The 27,462-nt window shown below is 51.4% G+C and overlaps 1 protein-coding gene across 1 annotated transcript in view; it reads right to left on the reverse strand.

Moving 5' to 3' along the window:
• Window positions 1-1,385: 1,385 nt before the first annotated feature.
• The window catches only part of LOC141422460 (actin, aortic smooth muscle-like), a 30,763-nt gene continuing 4,686 nt past the window's right edge, over window positions 1,386-27,462 (reverse strand). The window contains exons 2-9 of the mRNA XM_074069708.1: window positions 20,234-20,375; window positions 16,931-17,056; window positions 14,348-14,458; window positions 10,354-10,438; window positions 7,691-7,852; window positions 5,752-5,940; window positions 4,711-4,892; window positions 1,386-1,905 (exon numbers count right to left, since the gene is read on the reverse strand). Coding sequence (XP_073925809.1) covers window positions 1,762-1,905; window positions 4,711-4,892; window positions 5,752-5,940; window positions 7,691-7,852; window positions 10,354-10,438; window positions 14,348-14,458; window positions 16,931-17,056; window positions 20,234-20,350 — 1,116 coding nt within the window. The 5' untranslated portion in view covers window positions 20,351-20,375 and the 3' untranslated portion in view covers window positions 1,386-1,761. The remainder of the gene's footprint in view (window positions 1,906-4,710; window positions 4,893-5,751; window positions 5,941-7,690; window positions 7,853-10,353; window positions 10,439-14,347; window positions 14,459-16,930; window positions 17,057-20,233; window positions 20,376-27,462) is intronic.

Raw genomic sequence — 27,462 nt, forward strand, 5'->3', positions numbered from 1 at the left:
CCGTGCCAGCCGAGTTGGCTTTTAATGAGGCAGGCCTCAGCATCTGGTTGAAAGTGACAGGCTATTAGGATTGCTGGTTGCTGTGTTTGTGACAGGAGGCCTCCTCCTGGAGCATTCCAGTCAGTTGCCTGCTGCATACCAATCAGGTGCCAGCAGGGGCTTCTAGCACCAGCAGCCAGAGCCACCTGCTCCAGAGAGGTGTCGGCAACCTTACACGGACTCCATCATTAAATAATCCATACGAAACCTGCTTACCTGTGTGACACTGCCTGCCATCCATGACAGCACAGAGACTTGAAGAACGGATGGGAACCATGCAGAGGCTCACAGGTAGAGTGCGCTGGGTTTAGGGCTCAAACAAAGGTCCCGACTTCCATCTCCTCTTGAAATCTAGCAGAAAGGACTCTTTCTGGGTAAGTGAAAGGAAGACAGATTACATTGCTGGGTACAGTTCTCAGGTTTTTCTCTTTAAAAGTCTTTGCTCAAGTGGTAGAGCACCTGCCTAGCAAGTGTAAATACAAGGCTCTGAGTTCAATCCTTAGCACCATCAACAAAATTAAGATAAAAAATGAAAATCTTTGCTTTCCTTTGCCCCCTTAGATGGTCTACACCCCCTACCCTGCCATGGCTCACCCTGTGTCCTGGATTTACAAATCCCCTTCTTTCCATTGCCATGGGCACTCTTGTTTCCTTGGAGAGTCTTTGTCTCTGCAGTTGTTAGGGTGGACACTGGGACTCTCATCTCTCCTGTGTGTTTGGTTACTTTCTTTTCTCCCCTGCTCTGGCCCCCTGGTGCTCTTACGAACATGCTATTTATGGATCTAAACTCCCACTACTACTTAATAACCTCTCTCAGCCCCAGCCCGTATCTGAGGTCAGCTTTCACACTAGGAGCCTCTCACGACATCAGGGTGGCCACACTCCTCAAAGGACACAGGCTGCTTGCACAGTGTGTGCTCTGGGTGCCATCGCACGGCAGGGGCATCCGTGGTGTCTCCACCATGGGAATGCCAAGCCTATGGCCTGACCTCTTGTGGTTGGGGGTGTGGCTTGTGCCGACCAAGTAACTGTGAGATGCACCCTGTGTCCCTTCGGTGCTGGAGCATCTTGCTACCAATGTAAGACCCAGCCACTAGTATTTGAACATGTCCCCTACAAGTTCATGTGTTGGAAACTTGGTCCACACATGCATATGTCAACAGCATTAAGGCAGGACCTTGGGGAGGTGACTGGGGAGAGATGAGACCGTGAGGGTGGGCTGGCTAGCCACTTGCCTGTCTCACCACGTGAGGCCCTCCACCATGTTGTGACATAGCACAAGGCCCTCACCAGGTGGCATCAGTATGCTCTCGGACTTGTCAGCCACCAGGGCTGCAAACCTCTGTTCTCTATCCATGACCTGGATGAAGGGACCCACAGAGGATGACCGTGTTCCCAAAGGTGTCCGCTCTGCCTGCAGGTTCCCAGTGAGGGTGACACAGGAGGGACGGGAGGGGACAGGTACTGGGAACTGGGGATGTTGGCTGTGCAGCATTGCTGAGCCATCCTGACTGGGACATAGGAGGACCAGAAATGCATTCTGTACAAACGAGGCAAGCATCCTGAAGGGCTGCAGGAGACTGATGGCACCAGAGGCACAGGTCGTCCCTAATTGGTCGCTTTTATTGCACTCTGGGGGAGGAAGGGCTTTGTGTTGGAGTTGCTTCTGACCAGTTCAGCCAGGCTGAGCCTCAACCGGGGTGCAGTGTTGGAGGCCCACAGTCAGAAGCTTCTTCTTTTGATGATAGAGGAACCCATGTCCTTATACTCATCGCTGGTGAACCACATGTCTTTGCACGTAGACAGCGAGCACAAGATGGACCCACCAACCCAGGCACCGTACTTGGCATATGGAGAGGTGGCCACCTGGAGGGGGTGGAGGAGGCAGAGGGAGGCGAGAGTGAAGGAGGGCAGGGGAGAAGGGCAGGGAAAGGAGGGAAAGAAGTCAACATCAAAATACAACTCTCAATGGTGGGCACAAATGCCCACCCCTTAAAGAACTTCACCTTCTCCCTCCAGGCACACACAACATTAAAGATGGCGACAGTTCCCACCTCCTTCCCCTAGCTGCAGACTTTGGCTGAAATGAACAAGGGTCAGGGGACCCATGCCCCTGCTTTTGTACTTTATAAAGACCACACATGTGATGTGTACTTTTTAGGTAAATTAGAAAACACAAACTGGGCCTGGTGGTTCACACCTGTAATCCTAGCTACTCAGGAGGGAGAGATCAGGAGGGTCAGCCACAGGCAAATAGTTATCAAGACCTTATCTGGAAAAACTCATCACAAAACAGGGCTAGTGGAGTGGCTCAAGTGGTAGAGCTCCTGCCTACCAAGGATGAGGCCCTGAGTTCAAACCCCAGTGCCACCGAAAAAATTAATTAGAAAACACAGATAAGCAAAACCAATCAATGAATGAATCACCAGTTTTCAGATGCTCCAGAAAAATAAGCCTCTTCTACACTGTGGGACACAGGGAACCTGAGGACCGTCTCCCTCTGGCTTTGCTGTCCCTTTCACCCTGAACTCTGCCACCTGTATGCTGCTTTGGTTGGTTTCTGTCTAGGAGAGAGAGTGGTGTTTTTCATATGGCAGAGAAATCTCCACACCCACTTGTCAGGTGGGGCCACTGAGGCTCAAGAAAGCTAAGGTCACTTGCTCAAGTCAGACCCTTGTCATCCTCCCTCAATCACTAATTTTTTGCAAATTGCATAGGTATAAAATAGGACAGCAAGTTCGTTATTCTAAGACAGAGGAAGGCAAAAGCCCATGGCTGAGGAATGTGCAGGGCAAAGCTTGGAACAGGGACTTGGGAAAGTCAAGTTTTCCCTGTCGGTGGGGGGGACAGGAGTGGGGGAAGACAAGCCTTCAGAGTCACTGCCCAAGCAGTCAAGGAACTGTGCTGGGTGCAAACCACGTGCTGGTATTGGCTAAGAGAAGAGTTGTCCCTACAAGTTTAAGAAATTAAAAAAACAAGGTTGGGCACAGTGGCTCATGCCTGTAATCCTAGCTACTGGAGAGACTAAGATTGGGAGGATGGTGGTTCCAGGCCAGCATAGGCAAAAATGTTCATGAGACCCTATCTCAACAGAAAAAGCTGAGAGTGTGTGTGTGTGTGTGTTGGTGGGAGGAGATGGGGTTTGTCATCCCAGCATAAATAGGATTACTATCCAGTTGGAGCAAAAAGTGAGACCCTATCTCCAAAATAACCAGACAAAAGGGGTGGAGTTGTGGCTCAAGTGGTAGAGCACCTGCCTAGCAAGCACAAAGCCCTGAGTTCAAACCCCAGCACTGCCAAAACAAAGCCAACAAAAAACATCCTAGGTCAGGGCCGTCTGTACTTGAAAAGTTGGCCCCACTGGATCCAGCTGATCTCTCAAGGTGAATGAGTTCAGTTTACATGACAATTCTTCTTACCAGGTGAAAAATTTAATAAGCCTTATGGATGAGTAAAGATAAATCTTCCTACCCCAAGACAGGAAACAGGGCAGAGAAGAGCGAAAGTACAACTAAGGTCCAGGAAACGGGTGTCATCACCCCATCTTCCTATAGAAGAGGTGGGGTATTCTTGGGGGTAGGGGGAGGGTGGTGGAGGGCACCTGAGGACAGAGGATGACCAAGCTAGGTCCAAACACAGCCCAGCCATGTGCTGGCAGGACACAGATGGCCTGAGAGGCCCTTTGCAAATGAAATTCATGGTTTTCAGTTCTAATTGCTTTTCCACTCCAGGTTAAGCAGAAGCCTTCATGTCTGCTTTATTAAAAGTTCATCACACAAGAGCCTGAGGGTCCCGGGGAGCTGAGCAGAGAGACCACAGTGATGGGGCCAGAGTAGGGCCCAGGGGTGAGAAGACAGGAGGGCAATTGCTGGCTACCGTTATGTGAATGCGGGCGATTTTATGTCTGGTGATCCAGTGGAGGCTGCAGGTGTGGGAAGTAAGAACTCGGGTCGGGGAGCAACCTGGCAACATCCCACACACATTGGCAAGGACGTGCGAGGCGTGGGCACGGCTGTCCAGGGTGACTGTGTGAGATGCCAGAGGATCAGAATAAGAGGCTGCGGCCTCAGGAAGGAAGGTGGCGGCCTTTCCAGTGCTGTGTGAATTTTTATGCATCTGTGAAGAGGCACTGGGGTGATACTTTGTGCACTGCTGCTTGGTGCAGGAACTGGTCTTCACTCCCAGCTTCCCAGCTGCTCTGGAAGAAGGAGAGGTACTGCCCAGAGCTGGGGTCATTGCTGTGTGTTCATTTTCAGAGAGCCTGGTCTGAATGGACACGCTAAGAGTGAGGGACAGAAAACAGGGGCATCTGCAGAAGGAAATACACTGACACACGCCTGAAAGTTCCCTCTGCAGATCTGCCTACAGCCGGATCTGAAGTCCTACATGGGGCTTCGGAGCTGGGTGACAAGGGACATCACACCTCAATTCTGCATCACTCTCTCCTTCCTTCTTCCTCCCTTCCCTCACAGCCCACAGTCCCTTTGCACAAACTGTTCTCCCCATATGACCTTATGCCCATCGTCACCATTTCCTCCCCTGCTGGAAAGTAAACACCAAGAATTTCTGTCATTTTTGCTTATTCGCGCCTGCCACATTGGAGGCATTCTATAAACACCTGTGGAATGAACCAAGAAGCTCCCAGATGAGGCAGGGGGGTGAGGAACGTACCTTCACATTGAAATGAGGGCAAATCAATTTACATATTTCTCTCTGCAACCTCTGTCGCAAGCCAGAGCAGGAGCCGGTGCCTCCAGACAACACGATGTGACCAAAGAGCGCCTTCCAGAAGGCGGTGTCGCAGGAGCTGATGCTGAGGACGGTCAGCTTGTGGATGCCCGGGGTGTTTCTTCCTGTCGGAATGGCCAAAGAAAGAACCGTGGGGCCCAGAGCTCGGAGGTCCTATGCCTGGGCTGCTCCCCTCCAGTGAAGGCACTGGGAGGCAGGAAGCTTCTGGACCCCAGACAGTCCTGGGTGCTTCATTAGCACCACCCACAGCCAGGCCCTTGTGGCTTCAAAGTGGTCATGCACGTGACCTTGCCCAGCTCCACTGCAGGACCCCACTGCTCATGGCTGAGGAAGTGCCGGCTAATTCTGCTTGCTCACCGAGGGCACTTACATTCAAACCTCACTGGCAGTGACTAACTCCTCAGGCCCTGGTATCAACTATTTCACAAAACGATTTCCATTCAGGCAGCATCCTGGCTCTAGTAGCCTTTGCAAAATTAAGCTGACAAATCCCATCTCTCTCTCTCTCTCTCTCTCTCTCTCTCCTTTTTTTTTTTTTTTGGTACGAAGTTTTGAATTCAGGACTTCGCACTTGCTAGGCAGGTGCTCTATTCCTTTAGCTATTCTTCAGGTAGGACCTCATGTTTTTGCCCCAGGCTGGCCACGGATCACGATCCTCTTAGCTACTGCCTTCCACGTAACTGAGATGGCAGGCATGCACCACACGCCCAGCTATTGGTTGAGATGGGATCCTCGCTAACTTTTTCACTGGTCTGGCCTTGAACTGTGATCCTCTAAATCTCTGCCTCCCGAGTGCTGGGACCACAGGCACAAACCCCATACCTGGCCTCCAGAGGAACCTCTGACCTAGGTGCCTACTTGTTACTCATACCAGAGTCCCCTCCTGGCTGCCCCAGTGCCTTCTTTCTGAGGACAGGACTCTGTGCCCATGTCTGGGATTTCTGCCCCTTCCCATGGACTCACCTATGAGCTTGCTCTGGAAGAGAATCTCGGGACAGAAGAAAGTCTCCTGCCCCAGGCTGACCTCCTGGCCATCAGGAAGCTGGACTTTCTTTTGGCAGGCAGACCAGTCAGTTTCTGACTTTTCGTTGCTGAAGTCCAACGCCACATAGCAACATTTCTCTTTCACATCCCTGATACACTCTCGGTCAGCTGCAGGGAAAAGCACCAGATGGAAGAGGGTGTGAGAGATGGTGTATCCACAAAAGCAGCCATGGTTTGGGTGAGACCGGCCGCCCTGGGGAAGTCACCACATCTGTGACTCCTCCAGGTTCTCTTGGCCTGTGCTGGGTGTGGGGCCGGCTTTGGAGAGGGGAAACGAAGCACAGATCTGTCCTGAACCATAACTACCATGCAAGGGGCTGGGTATTTTCAGCATTTTATGGGTTACAACTTACTACACATGATGTGTGTTTGGAGGAGCTAGAAAATCAGACTCAACTTTATTTCAGAACACCTCCAGATGCCCCTCCTCTGCAGGACGGTCTACAACCAGTGGAGGCCCCTCAACTAGAAATACCCAGAAACTGAGGCCCTTCCTTCTCCCGGGTGGCCAACAAAAGATTTTAAGTCCAGCCGTGCCTCTTTGGTGTTATTTGGTCTGTCATTGTCTTTAACTTTGGACCTTTAAGTTTCCCCTGGAAATGCCACTTGTTCTTCAGCCCATTGACTTCCGGCTGCTGCCCTCACTTGATCCTCAAGCTGCTCGTGCCCAGGTCTCTTCCATACTCCTAGTTCACAGGCCTCGGGCACCCTTCAGTCCTTCCCCTCTGGCCACTGACACTGTTAGCCACTCTGGTCCCTTCCCTAGATTCTGAGATGCTGCAGCAGCCCCCTAGTGCTTTCCCTTTTCTACCTGCTTTTAGCTTTGGTGAGATGAATCTGGGTTCACATCCCACCCTGCCATTTACCAAATACCTAGATTTAGGCAAATTCATTAAACTCTCCCTTTCTTCAACTGTAAGAATGGGGTTAGTCCTCACTCACCAGTTCACTAGAGGGACATGGTGAAATAATGAACTTAAAAACCTTGGGAAGTGACAGCTATCGGTAACACACTAAGACTGCCCCTAAGTTCTCACTTTCCCTTGCACTGCTGTTATTTTTTGGGGTTCCATACATTGTTTGGCCTTTGATACAGACTCCTCAACCAGGAAGATCAGAAAGGCCAATGCAGGCTGGAAGGCTGACTGGGGTAAGTGCCATGCAGTTTATATAAACCGGGAATCTGGTCCAAGAATTGGGTGCCCAGGAGGACAGTCACTGCCTTGTCTGAAGTCCTTGGGTTCATGTCCCAAGAGCTAACATTCTTACACTGAGGACATGTGGGTCAGATCTCCTGCCCTTCCTAAGCCCCTTCCTCTTACAATAGAAATAAGTATCTCCCACTTAGCAAGAGAGAATGGATGTGAAATGTTCAGTGGCCCCATGCCTTGTGCAGGATAAGGTCTCTGTAAAGCTTAGCTCACCATTATCATCACCATAACAATGACCCCATCATAATCACTATCACCACCACCATAGTCACCACCATCACCATCACCACCACCATCACTACAGCCACCACCATCATTACCATCACCACCACCGTTGTCACCACCACCATAGTCATCACCACCACCATCACAATTACCATCATCACCACCACCATCTCCACCATTATCATCACCACCACCACCATCTTTTCTGTCATCACTGTCATTACCAACCCCAGCACCACCATCAGCAGCACCATCAACATCATCTTTGCCTTCCTCATCATTTTCAAGCCACTAAATGTCCTCAACATTTAAAACTTGAATGAAGGTCCAGTAGCCATAGCTTTACAAACCAAGGCTGTAGGCTGACGGAACTCACACCCCAGGCTCTGCTCTACCTGTCTGAGAATGGTAGTCTTTCTTACCTGTGCCCACTAGGAAGTTCCCACCATCTGTCAACAGTTGCAGGAGATACGACGTCAGGTCTTGGCCAGCTACATCCAGCTGCATGATTGACTGATTCAAAGGACAGCCATCAATGATGGGCACAAAGAATGTCATGTCTTCTCCAGACTCAATAGTTGTTCCTACATAAGAGAACATGCTGGAATCACAATGTCAGGTGCATAGCACTCCTCGCAAATGGTTAGGTCTGTGGAAGAGAAGGTGGAAGGGGAAACAAGTGGATGGAAGCCTGCAGGTCTTCTTATTAAACCCGACTGCAAACATCAGCAATGGTTACCAAGGAGGTACAGGGGGAAGGGAAAGAGTGCCATATTAATGGCTTCTTCTCTTCACAGTTGTCTCTGCTCTGGTGGGGCACTGGGACCCTCTGGGCAGCTCCTGAGCTGGAACGCAGGCAGGAGGCACACACTTTATTAGCAGGGTCCACCAGGGCATCATGGGCCAAAGGAATGGTATGTGGTAACAGAAGTGCAGGGCCTCACTGTATTCGACAGTGGGGCTGCCCAAAGCCAGCTGGCGGCTGCGTAATTCTCTCCCTCCACCCACTGATCCTTTTAGCCAAGAAACGCAAGTTTCAATGAAGCCATGTTGAATGAGGAGGACCTGCCTTCCCAGCTGTGCCGAACAGAGCAGGTCCCTACCCTCCGACAACTCCACAAGAGGACAGAAGCTACTGGACATCAGGCAGCACTGCACTGTGGTCCCCGGGAGAGGGGACACCATAGAGAAGAAAAGAGCAGACCATCACTCACAAACATAGACACAAAACTCCAGAATGAAATGTTGGCAAATTGAACAGAGCATGTTAAAAGGAGAATTCCTGACAACCACAGTGGTTTTGTTTCAGGAATGCAAGGTCCGTTCTGCCACCCAAAGTCAATCAATGTAATTAACCATATTAAAGAGAGAGAATCATCTATAAAATTGCATCCATAGACTTTGACCAAATCCGACATCTCGTCCTGATTAAAAGAAAGCAATTCTCAGAAAAGTAAGAATCAGGAGGACCTCCTGAAGTTGGTAAGGAAAATCTATGGAAAACCAGTTAACCTGGCCCTCAATGCTACGGGCTGAATGGCGTCCCTCTGAGAGCAGGATGGAGGCAGGACTTCCACAGAGAGAAGAGGTAACACTAACATGCTTATTTTAAGACTTCTTGGCCTTCTTAGCAATGTGAGGTCCTGAGTTCAAACCCCAGTACCATCAAAAATAATTAATAATAGTAACATCTTGTAAACTACAAAAATCAAGACAATAGAGTTCTGACCTAATGTTCAACAAGCAGATTGATGGAGCAGGACAGAGAGCACAGAAGTGAGCCCACATATGGAAAAGTGGCTTTCAAAAGCTGTACAAAGGCACTTCCATGAAGAAAGGGTGTATTTTCAGTCAATGCCATGGGAACACATGCACTTCATATTCACACCACATATGAAAATTCATTCAAAATGGATAATAGAACTGGATGTCAAACTAAACCGTAGAAAACTTCTAGAAGAAAACATAGCAGAAGGCCCTTGACTTTGATGTCTATTTCTTAGATATGGCACCAGAAGCACAATCCACCAAGACATTCATAAATTGGACTTTATAGAAACTAAAACCTCCTCTTTAAAAGATGCTGGGAAGAGGACAAAACGTGAAGCCATGGTGAACAGGAGCAAAACACACATCGGATAAAGGACTGATATCCAGAATATGAAAAGATTTCTCAAATCACAAAGACGCACAACTCCATGAAAAAACTTGACCCAACATTTGAAGAGACTCTCAGCGAAGTACATATGTGGAGGGCAAACAAACACAGGGAAAATGTCCAATGTCACTGGTCACTGGGGGACACAGATTAAAATCACAAGACACCACTGAACTCTCGTTAGAATAGCTAAAATAGAAAGCCAGACTATTCTAAGAGTTGACAAAGGTGTGGAGGAACTGAGACTCTGCCACAAGGCTGTGGGAAGGCAAAAATGGTGCCACTGCTTTGGAAACTGGTCTGGCAAAGTTCTAGAATGCTAAATAGAGGCCTACCATGTGAGGCAGCCATTTCTGTTTTGGTGTTTACCAAAAGAAACAAGGGCACATACCCACACAAAGACTTGCACTCCAATGTTCCCAGCACTGTCAGTGAAAATGGTCCCAAACAAGAAACAGCCCAAATATCCACTCATCGGTAAGTAGCAGAGCATAGTGCGTTCTGAAGTGGTGTCCCACTCAGCAAGAAGAGAGAATGAACTTTAATACAGACAGCACAGAAGAATCTCCAAATAATGGTGCAGAGGGAGAGAAGTCACACACAAAGGAGCAGTTTTGTCTCAGTTCCATTTCTACAAAATTCTACAAAAAGATCCTACAGAAGATGTAAACTCCTATATGCTGGCAGGCTGGTGGTCCTCTGGGGATAGGAGAGGGGGACAGAGTGGGCTGTGAGGGGACCTTTAGGCTTGATGTGCAGGCTCATTGGGTTGGCTGTGGTGGTTTTTTGAGTGTGTGTGTCAGCACTGATCAAGTTGTACACCCGAAACTCAGACACCCAAAATTCATGTGGTTTACTGTGTGTCAAGTACACCTCAGTAAAACCATTTTGAAAAGGGGAGGGATGAATTCCCACAGGGTTACCCACCAGAGGTTTGGCCAGAGGCGTAGAGAGAAAGGACTCCCTGGTTGGCCAAGTGCAGGGCAGGCACGTTGAAGGTCTCAAAGAGGATCTAGGGAGGAACATTAGCAACAGTTGGCAGTCAGGCTGGCACAGAGGTGGCATTGGTTCCAGGGGACCCAGGCCAGGAGCCAAAGGCAGACCACTCTCCATCCTGGCTCTCTTTCAAGCAGCACAGGCACTCCTGGTTCCCAGTGCGTGACGCAGCTCACGCTGTCCTTCTAGGAGCTTCTGTGGCTGTGGGGAGGCTGGTTAGATCAGGGCACCGTGGGTCTGGCAAAGCACTGCTTTGTCATACAGGGTGGTTGCAGCAATCCTCACGGCTCTCTGGAGCCTTCACCTGGTCACAGGACATACCCTTCCTACTATGGCTGGAAGGCAGGAACACAGTGAGAGCTGGCCTTTTGATTTGGAGAGAGTAGCTCTTCCTCACCATGGAGACAATCACAGCTAATGGCTCCTGAGTGGTGACCACATGCAGACACCTTGCCCTGTCATGGTTTATTCCAGAAACGCTGGACTGGATGCTGACTGGGTACCAGGGGCAGAGGGAGTGACCAAAAGAGGCACAGCCTGGCTCTTCCTGCCAGGTATGTGGCATTTCCATTGTCCACATGAGCCCCACAGTCGGGAATGTGAGTGCCCAGGTGCACAGGACGAGACTCAGCCTCCTGAGTGTACGATGCTGCACACGGGGCCTGCTTTCGTGAGGTTGGCTGGTGAGTGGACGTCACCTGCAGGATGTGACACTATGTTCCATGTGTGTAAAGGCTCTTCTGGTGGGACTCGGACAGATGAGAGGCTCTGTTACATACACTTGGGAGCAGGACCCTGCAGTGCAGGACCACGTGGGGACTTGGCCAGGCTGCTGTAACACTGAGTCAGAACTGCAGGTGGGTCTCTCAGGGTCCTGTCATGGACTCATTCAGGGCATTTCTGAGGCTCTTGGATGGAGGCCCTGTCTGTGGGTGTCAGGTGCTTGTTCCCAGGACAATTGGAGAGCCCAGTAAGGGCAGTGGATGGGGTGCAGATTTGATCAGCTGCTAAAGAGGGGAACTGACCTGTCTCAGCCAGGGTCTCCAAAGGGGGTCAAGACAGCATTTTCTATAGCTTGTGATTGGTTCTTATTTGAGGCTTGTGAATGGTTCTTGTGAGGGTTGTTGTGATTGGTCTTGGTAAAACTGGAAGCTAGACTGTGATTGGTGCACATTACAGTCTCATATTTGTATGCCACACCCTCTTCTGGCTGTAAAAGCAGGCTGCTCTTGCACTTTCCAGCTTAGTCTGGAAGGCTTTTCTCCTGTGTAACACTACCCCCATCCCCTAACCCCAACCGGGTTACCTAATAAAGGCTTCTTTTGAATGGTCAAGAAACAAAAGACAGTGTTTTCTAGAAAATGACCACTGAGTGGGTCACCTCGAAGACGTATAATTAAGTGAATTACCAAGGGCAGAGCTGGGGGCCGGAGGGGAGTGTGGTATTCACCCAAGAGAAGGCTGAAATGATTGAGCAAAGACTAGTTCACACTTACACATGGTGGCTTCATTTACAAGAGCCCCAAACTGGAACCCCCTTACAGCTTTTCATCCACAGGTGGATGGACGCACAGTGTGGTGCAGGGGGGAGGTTGGGCACAAACTCTGAGTGGGGAAACAGCTTTTGTGATCTAAGTTCAGACCCTGACCCCTAACAAAACCAGCTCCAACCCACACTGCCTGCCATGGGGCCTGAAGGTCACAGGTCACAGAGCTGTGAGTATGGGCGGTATCTTCAGGGTTCCTGCAGTCAATTCCCACTGCACAGATGAGGAGACAGAGGCCTGGGGACAGTGAGAACCAGTGTTTGTTGACCACTTGACACGTATGAAACTCTATGCTTTGTGGACATTAACTCATTCTGTCCTCACCAAGATAGGCAGTTACTATCCTTCTGACAGGTAACTGAGGCACGGCAAGACCACTATCAGCCAAGCTAGGGCCAGAACCTGGGAGTCTCAGTGCCAGGCCAGGCCCTTCCCTGTACCCTGGGTTGCTCCCACTTGGCTTCTCTTCTGGTACATGGTCCCCAAACCCTTGCTAACACAAAGACTTCTTCCAGGGGGAAAATCAGCCCTGCCTTGCTCAGCCCATCCCAGTCTCTGTTCTCCTTTCAGGGGCCCTGCATGTTGGACAGCTGGACATATGGATACAGACAGGGCAGGGAGCCTGCTGGAAAGGTGGCTTCATAATGGGAAGGTGAAGGCAGAACACAGAACAGAGGTGGAACCACCTGTCTCTGGTAGTGAGGCCTCGCTCCTCCTGCACCGGGTAGGGCTAGCCTCTGCCTTCCTTACTGGCAGAGGCCTCAGCTTCTTCACTGCTTCTGACCGGGCACCTTTTCTTGGGTGTTCCTTTAGCTCCTGCCTGTAGGGACACCAGGAGGATACTGGGAAGGCAGAAGAGGGAGGTGGGGTATTGCTGTCCTTACTTCTTCCCTGCCAGTCCCTCTTCTGATGGCCACAGCTCCTCAGTGGGGGCCTGTTCCCTGGATGCTGGCAACCATCATTGCCTGCTAGGACCCAGGGGTGGCAATGCCCCTCTCTCCCTCCGTTACTGGTCTCATATGCTGGACTGCCCAAGCTGCTTTCCCTACGACCCCCGCCGCCTTCAGCGGGATCCCTGCCGCCTTCAGTGGGGCAGCGTGACCCCGAGTGCCCTTGGGTTTCCCGCTGGACCCTAACACAGTTGGGGGATGAATTAGCAGAAGCCAGGGCAGGAAGGCAGACATGGGCCTGGGGAGGCAGGAATGCCTGGAGGCAGGCTGGGGCTGCGCTGGGTCTGGCGTGATGGTCAGTTCCACATATCAGTCTGAATGGCCACAGGCTGCCCAGTTATTGTCAGACATTTTTGCAGTGTGTCTGCGGGGGTTTCTGGAGAAGGGGGCTGGCTGAAGCAGGTAGCCTCTGGATTCAGAGGGTTCATTCATCAGTCAGTGCCTAAGAAGGACACAAAGCCTGAGTGGGAGGGATGGCCCCAGCCTGGTGGCTGGCACTGGATGTCTGCCGTTGGACTTGGACTCACATATGAACTCTCCCAGGGCTTCAGCCTCCAGAACTAAAGACGGGAACCAACCACAGGCCTCCTGGGCCTCTGGCTTGTCACAACGACCTTGGACTAGTCAGCCTTTGCAAGGGCATGAAGCAGTTCCTTCTACAGCTCTTCTGTGTGTACCACACCCTCTTGCTCTTTCCTCTGGCTAGTTCAGTGGGGGAATGGCACAGGCCCTTGGGGTGAGGGCGGCCCTGCCCCCTTCTCACCCTCCAGTTTACCAAGGCCCTCATGGACATTGGACGGTCTCAGGCAGGTGCCGGCTGTGTCTGCTCCGCGGGAGCCCAGCTGTGGCCACATTCACCATGCCACTGTCCGCATGCAGGGAAGGGGTCAGTGTCACAGAAGGTGGTGACTCTCGCCTGCATCGTGATGGATGGAGCTGCTGTCTCGGGAGTAATGGGGGCCTCTGCCACGTGCAGGTAGAGCCTTGGCCTTGGGCCTGCCTGTCCGGTCACTGCGCGCTGCAGGAGACAGCACTGGGCTCCAGGGTTGCAGGGCCAGATGGACAGGCCTTGCTGCCTGCTTAATTAGCTCATCTGTGTTCTCATTAGGAGCACTGTGATGAGCACTTGGGCAGCCAGCAGGGATCCCACCTGGCTCTGCTCCGGCCCCCACAGAGGTCTCTGTAGTTTGTGCTGGGCACCCTCCGCCTGGGCCCATGACAGCCTCCCCCCTCCAGCTCGGTCAGAGCAAACCCACTGGCACACACCACAACTCCTCCAGGGCCAGCAAGACCGTGGTGAGGCTCAGAGGGGAGACACAGAGCTTTTAAGTCAGAATCAGGCCTCCAAAGAAGACATCCATCAGAATGCTGGCCCTCCCCGCCCCCTCATCCCTCTAGCCTTCCTCACCCTCCACCTGGCCCTGTTACCTGGGACGCTCTCTCTTTGGCTGACAACGTGCTTAAAGGCGACTCTGTCATCATGAGAGGCTGATGCTCTGGGTTGACGTGGAGCACCTTGTAGAAGGAGTAATGCCAAACCTGGAGGAGAGAAGGCAGCAGGGTGAGCTCTGCTGAGAGCGAGGTAGAGCCCAGGTGCATGGCCAGACAGTGGGCTGTCATCTGTCTATCTATCTGTCTGTATATCTAGTTAGCTAGCTATCATCTATCATGTAGCTATCGCCCATCTATATCATATGTATCTCTATCATCTATCACCTTGTCTATGGATCATCTATCACGAATCTATCATCTATCTACCTATCATCTGTACATATGTACATCTCTCATTTTCTATCATCTATCATTTGTCTATCATCGATCTAATTAATATCTCTGTCATGTAGTACCTGTCTGTGTAGCTGCCATGCCTAACATCTGTGTAGCCATGATCGCTCTCATTTATCAAGCATCCATCTATCTACCTACCTCTCCACCTATCCATCTATCTGACAAAGCAGTTCGGTCAACCTTCAAATCCATGGATTCTATATCGAAAGGTTCAACTAACCAGCCAACCAAGTCAGAGTCAGAAACACTCAAAGCAAATTGCACCTGTACTGGACATACGTGGACGTTTTCTTCTTGTCATTATTCCCTAACAGATTTACATTGAAGTGGATTAGGACCCACTTTAATGGCCTCATTTGAATTTAATGGCTTCTTTAAAGGCCATTATGTCTCCAAATGAAGTCACCTTCTGAGGGACTGGGGTCAAGAGTCCAACATATAAACATAGGGGTACACTGTGGCCCTTGATACCTATCACTTAGCATACAGTAGGCACTTAATAAACAAAATCAGTTATTGCGTATGAGGTTCCTGCCTGCCCCTGGTAAGGGGAGGCTCTAGGGCACTAGGGGACAGGAGCTGGGACCCAGCTCAGTGAAGGTGAGTGGAGGACCTCGGGTGTCAGATGAATCACAAGGTGGCAGAAGCAGCAGAAGCCAGGTGTATTCTTGCCTGGATGTCCAGCTGCTGATGGCCTGGAGCAGAGGTGTGACACAACCAGACATGGAGGGGAGTAAGGGACAAGATGGGGAGCTGGCATTGGGTAAGTACTTGAAACTGAGAGCTGGAGCCAGCTGAAGACACAGCAGTCTCACAAGGACTCAGGCAGGCAGTGTGCACTGTCACCAAAGACAGTGGGCAGGAGGGTGGCACCAACGGCCTGGGTACAGGGCCTGGAAGCTGGGAGACTGTGGACCCCAAAGTCCTACACTGCTTCAGTGTCTGTATTCCCTGCCACACCTTGAGAACGACAGCCAGAGCCAGGGCTGGCACCTTGCCTGGACCAGTGCCCCTTCTCCTGCCTCCTGGAATCCATGCCCTAGGTAGACTTTCCCCGAAGGAATCAGAACTGGCTTGTGGAAGCAACAGAACAAGATAGAATTGACAGTGTTACTTCCAAGGCTACATAGCCGTGGCATGGCAGCCTCAGCCTGGCCTCCAGGGGAGGCCAAGACCATTCTGTGACACATTCAGGCAGCCCCAGGGAGCCGCTCGGGGGAGAAGAACCACCTTGCCAGCCACGTGACAGTACCATCTTGGACATGGAGCTTCAACTCTAGTCACGCCACGGATGATGGTGGCTCCAGCTGGTGTCCACCACAGCCTCTGAGCCCTGAGCCACGCCCAGATCATGACCCACCGAAGCCCAGAGGCAGGAATGGCTCCCGCCGTGAGGCCTCCAGGTTTGGGGCCGACTGTGTGGCATTAGAGCGTGGTTATGGGCTAAATTGTGCCGCCTGCCCCAGAGTCATACCCCAGCTCCCAGCACCTCACAGTATGACCTCTTTGCTGCAGATGTATTAGTTAATTGAGATGAGGTCACACTGGAGTGGGCTGTGTCCCTAATCCAGCAGGCCTGGTGTCCTTACCAAAAAAGGGGGAAACCTGGACAAAAATACACACAGGGAGGATGCCACATGACCATGAAGACAGAGATCAGGGTGCTACAAAGGATCCCCAAATATTGGCAGTAAAACTTGCAGAAATCAGATTCTCCCTCACAGCCCTGAGGAATCATCTACAGATGCCTTCATCTTGGACTGCTGACCTCTTGGACTGCGTTTAAGCTCCTGTTTAAGCCATCCAGCTGTGATGCTTTGTCATGACAGCCCCAGGACTCCCATGCCATAACTAACACATTTCCAGGGCGGGGAAAACCTGCCCAAACACTTATGGAAGCCCTGGTGACAAAGAGAGAGCCGTTCATCTTGGCCTTGTGTTTGACTTCCTCCTAGCTGGGACTAAGTATTTCATATCCACCATCCCCTTTAAGCCTCACTCATAGCAGTAGTGTGATTGGTACAGGGACTCTGAGGGTCACAGAGGCTATGCCACAATTCCCCAATGTAGTCAGTAGACAGCAGAGGAAAATCTAAAAGTCAGGCCTCCTGACTCCAGAGACTTGTGGTGGGGACTGTGGTGTGCCATCTGGAGGGAGTGAGAGACAACCAGAGATCCTTTCCTCTGTGCCACAGCAGCAGTAGGGCCGGTGAACAGGCCCACCTTCTCCAGGTGGTCCCAGTTGATGGCTCCCCGGAAGATGGGATAATGCAGGTTGAGTTTCCCCCGATTCTTCTGAACCTCATCTCCAATGAACCAGTCTTCTTCCTCCGTCCCCACCAGCAGATTCTGGAAAACATGGGTCACACAAGTCAGCTTTAAAGGAGGCAGCCAGGGCTGGACTCATCTGAGCTTGGCTTTCAGGTGCCAGTGCAAGAATACGCAGCAGCAGGGACTGTCCAGCCCTAGTGGGGGCACCAAGGACCCTCTCTGAACCTATACATGCTTTCTACAGCGGCCGTTAAGAGGTTGGGCCAGTTGCCTTCAGGGTACGATGCTTGTCGGGCCCACTCTGTGGATGAGGAAACTGAAGGCAGCAGAGGAGAGAAGCCATTAGAGGGAAGTCGTGGGTCACATCTCACACGCTTGCTCTAGGAGGCTGTCGGGGAAAGGGTGACTCAGCTCCTGGTTTTGAGGGAGATCAACCTTCAAGATAGATTAAACTTCTCATGCCGTCACTCAGATAGGATTTGCCAGTTAGCTCTTGTGTTTATCTGGGTCCCCTGAGGCACAGACATGGAGTCAGGATTAAAGGTGTGGACTTCACAGAAATATTCCTATGTGAGCAAAAATGGGCAGAGAGCCTGGAGAGGCTGCAGAGGCTGCAGAGGCATTGGGTTGACGGCCACATAGGAGCCAGGGAGGCAGGGCATGTGGGTGTCCTGGACCATGGTGCCCTGAAGGAAGGATCAGCAAAGCCCCTGCAGAGTAGCTGTACTCATTCTGCAGAGGAGTCCGGCCATGCTTCTGGTGGCTGGGAGTGGCCTGCAGGAAGCTTGGCCTTGGGACAACAGTGCAGTGAGGCAGAATGCAACAGGGCACCAGGACAATGGGGCCACAGTGCAATGGCGCCATGACCCAATGGTGCCGTGCTGAAGATGCCATGGGGCTTTGAACTCAAGAGCAAAGCCCGTGCTCAAGGCTGCCACAGCCCAGCACAAGGAGCTGTGTGCCTTAGGCTAGCTCGTCTTTTCCACCACAGAGTCTGGGCTTGGGGTGAGGGCACCGGCTGAGACCTCAGGCACGCTGCTAGCCTTCTTCAAGCCTCTGTGCGTGTGTGTATGTCTCTCTCTCTCTCTCTCTCTCTCTCTCTCAAGCACAGAGCTGCCAGGGAGCAAGTGAAATGAGACCGCACGATGCGTTTCATGAACTGACCCAGGATCGCCCTGCTGCTGGCCTCCTCGTATGTTTTCTCGCTGACCCACACCTAAGCGTGTGAGGCTGAGGGGGTGAAAGGAGCCTGGTCACCTGTTTGAAGTTTATTGCAGTAAGATGAACAGGACCCAGGCTGGCGTCCCATTGCCAGACAATCTGAACATCAGGGTGGCTGCTCTGGCTGGAACAGACCCAGCAACTTTGGGCTAAGCTCTCTGTCCCCTGCTTTTCTGTCCCCACCAGGCCTCCCACAAAGGGCCCCTCTGTCCTGGTGGCTGCCAGCCTGGAGCCCTGGATGGGAATGGAGTTGGGGTGCCTGAGGTCTGTGCCTTGGGAGGGTAAGGAGAGGCACAGCCTCAAGAGGGGTTGGGAGCTTAAATATGCAGGAAGGCCACCTCTCCTGTGAACAGAAGCCACTTCAGCTGCCCATGGCTGGAGCCAAGTCCTCAAGGCTGTGGGAGAAATAGCTCACGGAAAACAAGGCTGACAGTGAACGCAGCCTCCTGGGCTCAGGTGAGGTCTGCCTAGCAGGTGAAGTGACTTGAGTCACTCCACCAGTCCTTTGCTTTAGCTGTTTTTCAGATAGGGTCTCATGTTTACAGCCTGGACAGCAATCCTCCTATTTACACTTCATGCATAGCTGGGACGGCAGGTGTTCACCACCACACCCAACTTTATTGGTTGAGATTGGATCTCTCAAACTTTTTGCCCAGGCTGGCCTGGAACCATGATCTTCCGAAACTCTGCCTCCCAAGGCTAGGATTACAGGCAAAAATCTGAAATTCTTAATCACAGAATTACCACATGATCCAGCAATTCCACTTCTAGGTATCTGCCCCAAAAAATCAAAAGCAGGGTCTCAAGCAGATGTGCTAGCACACCCCAGGTTCAAAGCAGCACTGCTCCCAAGAGCCAAGGCTCAGAAGTGCCCTCGGCGACATGAATGCATGAACGGAACATGGGATGGGATACTATTCAGCCTCATGAACCTCGACATCCTGTGCTCCGTGAAATGAGCAGAACAGTTATGTGTGATCCCCCGGGAGGAACACCCAGAGGAGTCAAAGTTGGGAAGAAAGAAATGGGGCAGGCCAGGGGCTGGGAGGAGGTTGGGGAGTCAGTCACTGAGTCTGCTTCAGTGTGGGCAGATGAGGAAGTCCTGCACGTGGACGGTGGTGATGGCTGGACAGCACTGTGAAGGTGCTCAAAGCTCCTGAGCTGGCGCTTAGAAATGATTAAGGTGCTAAATTTTATGCTCTGTACGTTTGAAAAAACAAAACAATCTGACTTCCTATATTCTTTTGGACAACAGACGATCTGGCAACATTGGGTCCATTTTCTTGCAAGTCACACATAGCCTTTTTGGCCAGGGTGGGTGCCCTAGTCCCCATCTTTTCCTACTGCCCCTCCCCTGAGGCTGAATGTCAGTTACCACCAAGGACTAGCTGGTTCCTGCCTAGCTAAAGGTGGAGAGCTGCCTGTCGGAACCCACGCCCCTCTGTAAGTGGGAAAACACACAGTGAGCACATGGGCAGTGGTGTGCAATTCTCGCAAGGAGTCCCCAACACTGACCAGACTTTGTTCTCCAAAGCGCCAGCCCAGTGCAGGAGGACTGGGAGGTGGGGCCTTGCAGGAGGCCGGGCTCTGCCCACAAGAATGGGTTGTTGCCAGTACTGTCACAGAGGGACCTGGTTCACAGAGGGACCTGGTTTCTTAAGAAAGGGTGAGTCTGCCCCACCCTTCTTACCCTTCCATCATGGGTGGTGCGTCAAGCCGACCCCTGCCACGCGTGGTTCCCCCGGCCTTTGGCTTCCCAGACTCCAGAAAGTCAGGAAAGAAATCTGATCTTTATCTACCTGAGCTTATGTAACTGGCCGGCTCCATCCACACCAGTGTCCTGGAAGTGCAGCCACGGGAAGTGCCACTAATGCAAGTCCTGGCCCCACCCGCTCCTGCCGAAGTGGAAACTCTGGGGTGCGTGGCCCGGCCAGCTGTGTGCTACCAGCCAGGGGTCCCATGATGCAGATGCATGTCCACCCCTGCCTGAGGACTTCCTAGGCCACCCAGGGGAGGACAGTCCACATCACTCACGTCATGCCGAAGTTTCCCGAGGATGGTGGGGAAGACGTCCAGGGGGGCCTCTGTCCCTGCATACCCCACCTTGCTGAAGGCTGAGCCATAGTCACAGACGAGAGGCACCCTATCCATCGTGTTGTGTGTGACCTGGACACAGCTGCAGGGAGAGACCACACATTAATGGTGCCATTTATAAGGCCCTTGTCCTGCCTGGGCTGGCCTCAAACCAATATCCTTCTTATCTTAGGCTCCCAAGTAGCTAGGATTACAGGTGTGCATGTTTCTTCATCTTGCAAAGAGGTCTTAGTTCTTTTGAGAGCAGAGAAAGCCTACGTGCTTATTGAAGAAAGTAGAGAAAACTGTGAGCAAAAACAAAACGCTCCCCAGCTCTTTGGGGATTGCAGACGGCCTCTGCCACTCTTACACAGGTCTTCAGCCGTCCAGTTTCCACGTATGACACAGGGGTTGTTTCGTGGGCTTGTGTAGCCCACAAGCCGCAGGCTACAGCACAATTCTGGGAGCACCAAACATGGTTTCCTGTGTGACTGTGAAGTACCCCAGCCGTTGGATCTCAACCACAGTGCACCAAAAATGTTAGAAAAGCGTCTCATCTATACTGGGCATGAACAGATTTTTGCTGGTCCTTAGTCCCCAGATAACATAATATGACACGCATGTATAGAAACTTCACATTGGGCTAGGTATCGGAGGTCATCCAGAGGCAGCTTAAAGCATGGCAGAGGCGATAGATTGCAGGCAAACACTGTCATTTAATGCAAAAGACACAAGCATCCTCATGTGTTGGTATCTGAGCAGGTCCTGACCAGTGTGCAGCGGATCCCACAGCTCTGTTGAACTTTGTAACATCCCGGCATTATTAAGTTTTGCATGGGAACATTTCATACCACAGCTGTGTGTCACTTAACAACGAGGCTCTGTTCCGAGAAACGTGTCAGTTAGCAATGTGCCACTGTGCAAACATCACACGGTGTGCTCACACAAACAGCACTGATGGCGTCACGGGTGACACAGTCTAGTGGGATCAGCTTCGTGTGCGGGTCCATTGTTGATCAAACGTCATCGCTTGGCACGTGACTCCTGCCCAGTAATCTACAAATCAGCGCACTGTGGCTTCTTTAACCATCAACCAGCCCTGACTTTGCGACATTTAAATCCTAGTGTCTCGGGTGCTGGGGATGGAACCCAGAGCCTCGTGCATGCCAGGTAAGCTCTCTGCCCCGAGCCACAGCCCAGCGCCAGGTCCAATCTTTCTGTAACCTGTGACAAACATCCTCACCCATCATTCTTTGTCCTGCATCTTGGATCGGTTCTTTTTCAAGCACTTCTTTCGAAAAACTAGTTGAAAGAATTTTTAAAGGCTCCTCGGACATGTGCCCAGTTTGCACTCCAAAAACTTCAGTCAAGTTACTGCTACCACGTCCAGGCACTTGTCACACTGTGCTGTCCTGGTACCCACATGCCCGTGTCTCCCCAACAGGCCGTGACAGGCCATGAGCTCCTCCAGGGTGGGGTCCACATCACTTAAGCACTGTCTCCCTCCCTGGATGTTCAGTTGACATTAGTTGAATGGCTTTTGAATCCTGGCCTGTCATTTGTGGGTGGGGTGGGGTGCACAATCCCCAGCTTGGGAATTTTGCAGAGGTCTTGTCAGTCATATCTTCTTGAAGACAGGACTCTAGCTGCCTCTTCACTGGACACTGGGTCCTGGGTGTGAAGTCTGCAGTTTGTGTGCACTTGACTGCACGGGAGCCCAGGGGGACTTTCCTGCCCTGTCTCCCGCCAAGGTGAGAGCAGCACAGCAGTGCTGCTGTCATAGTCGTCCCTCGGTAGCTGCAGGGGACGGGTTCCAGGACCCCGTGGGTGCCAGAGCCTATAGTCAGGTCCCTCCTGTGAAATGGCATGCAGCCTGCCACAGGACACTCCCGTCTCTAGATTGCTTAATAGCTGACACGGTGAAAATGCTGCGAAATGGTGCTGCACCATGTGCCCAGCAAGTACGAAAAGAATGGCTGCGCCATTCAGGTTGTTTGTAGTTTTCCTTGCAATAGCACTGGAGTTCAGGGAAAGGAACTCCAGGGACACAAATGTGGGTTTTCCCCTTTGTGTTTTAAATCTCTGGATGTTGGCCTCTGACTTAGAGGTGAAGGAAGTTAAGCCATGAGCGATCGCACCGAGTGAAGGCACCACTGTCACCTGGGAGTGTCTTTTTTGGCACTACTGAGGCTTGAACTCAGGGCCTTCCACTTGCTAGGCAGGAGCTCGACCACTTGAGCCACACCCCCACCTTTTTTGCTTTACTCATTTTTCATGTAAGGTCTTGAGTTTTTGCCCAGGCCAGCCTCAGACCTATGGATTATTACTTAGGAAGGACCACGGATACATGCCACCACATCCAGCTTGTTTGTTGTGGTGCGGTCTTGTTAACTTTTTTGCCAGAGCTAGCCTCAAACTGTGATCCTCCTGATTGCTGCCTCTCCAGTAGCTGGGATTACAGACATAAGCCACCATGCCTGGCCTCATCTGAGGTACCTTGAGAAACTGGAGGAGTGGAGTTCCCTTCCCCTGGGCAGGGTCCCCAGCTTGCCTGATTGCTGCTGGTCCCAGCATGGTGCATCCTACTGAGGGGTTCTCCTACTTGACTCCAAATTTTTATTGAGCTGTGAGAACAAATATTTAATGTCAACATGCAGATGTAAAAGTCCAAGGAAAGTGGAAGGATAATTGCAAAAGAATGTTCAGTAAGGGAAGAAATTGTTCGCCCTGGGCTGACCTACAGAAGGAAAGGCAGACTGAACAAGTTCCAGGAACTGTGCAGGACATGGAGCAGATGCCAGGGAGAGAACTGTGCCAAAGACAGCTCTTCTGAACGAGGTGGTATCACTCAGCAAGAACCACCTAGGAACCAGGCACTGTCCTAGGTTGGGGACAAGTTCCTTCCCTCCAACCCAGGGAGCCAGATATTATAACAGCATGTTAAATATTAAAACCAAAGTAATTAGTGATGTTTGCACTGTGGTCCTTGCCACCGTCTAGCTATGGACGGTTGCTAGAGGGACCCTCGGGCAGGGATGTGTGGCTTATGTTGTGTCCAGGATAAGGAGAGTGTTTGGTTGAATAAAGGTTTGTTTTTCAAGAGGTGCAGTTGGTAGAGAGTGTGCGTCTTCACCAGCAGCTGGGCGTCCTAGCCCTGGTGCTTCTTTGGAAATCCATTGAACTCTTCGCTGGAAAGAGTTTGGGAAGTCCTCCACCTGGGTTCCTGCAGGGCAGCCTGGCCGGGAACCCTGAGTCGGAGATGACTCGGGCTGCAGGCTCAGCTACAAACTCCCTCCCAGGGGTCATCACACGCAGCTTTGTCATGAAGACTAACTAGGTGGTTGATCTTGTGGAACTCTGCCTTCGGACCACTTCTTCCTTTTGGAGGGAAGGTCACCTTCTCCCACACCCCCACCCTACTTCCCCTCACTGGTGACCATGAACTTTCTGTCCCTCTGGATTTCCCTGATCTGAACATTTCATATAAACAGGACCACAGGTGCCTGGCAGGGAGCCCAGGAGGCCCACAGCCAGCACAACAGCTCTCCACAGTGTGGTACCCTCCTCCTCCACGTAACCTGCATATGTCTCCACTCGCCTTGGTCCCCATCTTCGGCTGTTACATTCGCTCCTCAAACATCCCCACCTGCACCCTTCCCACAGGTAGAAGAGGAGGCTAGAAAGTCCCTAACCAGGATGCGGACAGGCTCAGGGTCTGGGGAAGACCCTGTCCTCATACATAGCACCAGTTCTCACATGGTGAGAAGAGCCAAAGGCCAAAGGGGACAAATGCTGTGTCCTCACCTGGTAGAAGACGGAAAGACAAGAAAGAGCCTAAACCAGTCTCACCGCCCTTCTGTAAGCACTAACCCATTCACAGTGAGCCCTGGTGACTTAGTCACTTCCCCAAGGTCTCACCTCCTAATGCCACCCCAGTGGAGGCAAGCCCAATTCCCATATTTGGGGACAGCAGGTATCTTCAAGTTTCTGACTTCAAGTCTTCTGTATGGATCCCAGACAGGTCAGTGCTGGGTCATATGGCAGTTCTAGTCTTAATTTTGGGAAGAAACTGGGAGCACCCATTTCCATTCCCACTGGCAGTGCACATGCCCCCTTCTCCAAACCTCATCCCCCCCTTGCTCTTTTCACACAGCGTTCCAACAGGTGTTAGGCGGCATCTCACAGCTCTGGAGCCTGGGATGCAGCCAGCCTTGCTGAGCAGAGCACAGCTGGGCTGCAGACATCCCGTGACATCATTGCCTGGCCTGGGGTGTTGAGGTGTGACTGTAGAGTAAAAACATCCACAATAACATTGTCACGCACAAGGAAAGGAGTACGCCAGAAACTTAGCAAAGGCTGTGGGCTGGTGTGCTATGCTTGGGTGGCCATGTGGAGCAGGACTGCTGCCCTCGACATGGCAGCAGGGTCCATTTGGTCTGGACCCTTCTTAGTCCTGTGCATTGTAGGATAGCCAGCAGCAGCCTGGCTCCTGCCCTCTAGGTGCCAGTAGCACCCTCCCCTTATGACCCCAAAAATGTCTCCAGACCCCGCCAAGTACTCCCATGGGGCTGGAGGTGTGCAAAATTTAGTTGGCTGGGAACTGGTATGGAGGAAGAGTTTCATGGCACAGACCTGTCAGAGCTAGGTGGAGACAGGACCAAATCTGTGAGGTCCAGACTCCTCAAGTCCCTGGGATAATTTCCTCCCTAAGGACACCATCACGTTCTTGTACTATAACTGTTTCATTCCTTTTTTTTTTTAACTGAAATCATTTCTTCAAACCAGCTGCATCATAGAAAGACAGAAATCAGAAACAGCCATGTGTGCAGGTCACCCCTGACATATCTTGTTTTAGTGCATCCTTGTCATAAAGCCCCACCTCCAACCATGCCTGTGGGAGAGGACATCTTTCCCACACGACCCTTGTGCCTCCTGGTCCTGGTCTGCTCGGGCCATGAGGCTGCAGACAAGAATGCTGCTATGACACCTCAGGCTTCGTAAATTGCAAAGTGCCACAGATACCTAAGCTGGGTCATAATGATTACATCAAGGAGTTAGCCCTATGATGTTTTGGGTAATTTGAATTCCCCAAAGGGAGAAGTTGTTGTTGTTGTTGTTGTGTGTGTGTGTGTGTGTGTGTAATATGTCAGAGGGGCTTAAAACTAGAAAATAAATCAATAGGATGAAGTATTTGTAGAGATTGTAAACCCCAGCATGGATGGATGGGTGGATGGATGGATGGATGGAAGGATGGGTGGATGGATGGATGGATGGGGTGGGTGGATGGATGGATGGAAGGATGGGTGGAAGAATGGATGGATGGATGGATGGGTGGATGGATGGATGGATGGATGGGTGGATGGATGGATGGATGGAAGGATGGATGGAAGGATGGGTGGGTGGATGGATGGATGGATGGGTGGGTGGATGGATGGGTGGATGGATGGATGGATGGAAGGATGAGTGGATGGATGGATGGATGGATGGGTGGATGGATGGATGGATGGGTGGGTGGATGGATGGGTGGATGGGTGGGTGGATGGATGGATGAGTGGATGGATGGATGGATGGATGGATGGGTGGATGGATGGATGGAAGGATGGGTGGAAGGATGGATGGATGGATGGATGGATGGATGGATGGGTGGATGGATGGATGGATGGGTGGGTGGATGGATGGATGGATGGGTGGATGGGTGGATGGATGGATGGTGGATGGGTGGATGGATGGGTGGATGGATGGGTGGGTGGATGGATGGATGGATGGGTGGATGGATGGGTGGGTTGATGGGTGGATGGATGGATGGGTGGATGGATGGATGGATGGATGGGTGGATGGATGGATGGATGGGTGGGTGGATGGATGGGTGGATGGGTAGAAGAGAGTACGGATGAATGGGTGGGTGGGTAAATGGAAGGATGGAGGGATGGTTAGATAGGTGGAAGGATATATGAGATAGATAGATGGCAGAGGAATGGAAGGATAGAGGGCTGGATGGAAGGAAGGATGGAGGGATGGATAGATGGATGGAAGGATATATGATGTCTATATGTACACACACACATAGAGAGAGAGAGAGAGAGAATCATTTTTACCTTTGGATCGCTCCAACTTCTCTAAGTTCAGACAACTATGTCTCCACCTAGAGGCCATTTGTTAGAAAGCAACCTGTCTCAATTTGGTGTCTACAGGAAGAGAAATAAGGTACCTGCTACCTGTGCAAATTTTCTACAACCTGGATACCTTTTATAGCAAAACATAATTCACCTCCACAAGTCTGCATTGAACGAACTCACATTACATAAAATCATGAGAGGCCATTGTTTTGGACTAAGGTCCCACGTGAGGCCTCCCAGGGCCGGCTTAAGATAAAGGGGGGGGCCTCACCCAGCTGAGGCTAAGCTGTTATTATTCAACCTGCCCAGAGTTAGGAGAAAGTAAGGCCTAAGCTGAGCTTCTGAGCTGGTGTTTGATGGGCTTGATAATGAAGGCCCCTCTGCTGTAATTATCCTGATAAGCTTTAATCCTTTTGTCTTTACAAACAGCACCCCGAAGGAAGGAATCTGCTTGCTGTTTTATTGTTCTGTCTCCCTGTCCTGCCCTGCAGAGAAAGTAACTTTGAAATGAACACTTCATTATTCCATCTTTGTCTCTATCAAACCAACCTCTCAGCACATCAGAACTGTCACTCTGTGTTATAAAGTGAAGTGGTGCTGACCCTAGAACCACGAAACGCAGTCAGCGAAGGTCTGCAACTGAACGGCATGATTTCGTGATTTCACGCTGCAGCACTCACAGCAAATCCTTGGAGGCCCCTCCTCTCCTGCCCTCAAGGGGTCCTGCAGGGTAGGGTTTGCTCTCCTGGGAAACAGGATGGACAGAAGCCAGCTACTGTTTGTTTTTCCTAAGCAAATTGTACCAGATCCACGTGGTGATGTCCCAGAAGAGAGGCCACATATAACCGTAAGGGGGACAGAACATGTAATGCTTCCTGTTCAAAGACTGTGCTGGCTGGCATACAATGTGCCCAATGCCCTACATGACTTACAAGGGCTGTGGCTGGAGGACCCCAAAGATCCCCAAAGGCCTTCCTGAAGGCCTGGATGTGCGCTGACTGAACAAAGAGGGCTCAGAGGACAGAGGCACTTGTCTAAAAAAAAAAAAACCAAAACAGAAAAAAAAAAAAAAAT

The sequence above is a fragment of the Castor canadensis genome, chromosome 1, assembly GCF_047511655.1.
Source record: "Castor canadensis chromosome 1, mCasCan1.hap1v2, whole genome shotgun sequence".
NCBI classification, from domain to species: domain Eukaryota; kingdom Metazoa; phylum Chordata; class Mammalia; order Rodentia; family Castoridae; genus Castor; species Castor canadensis.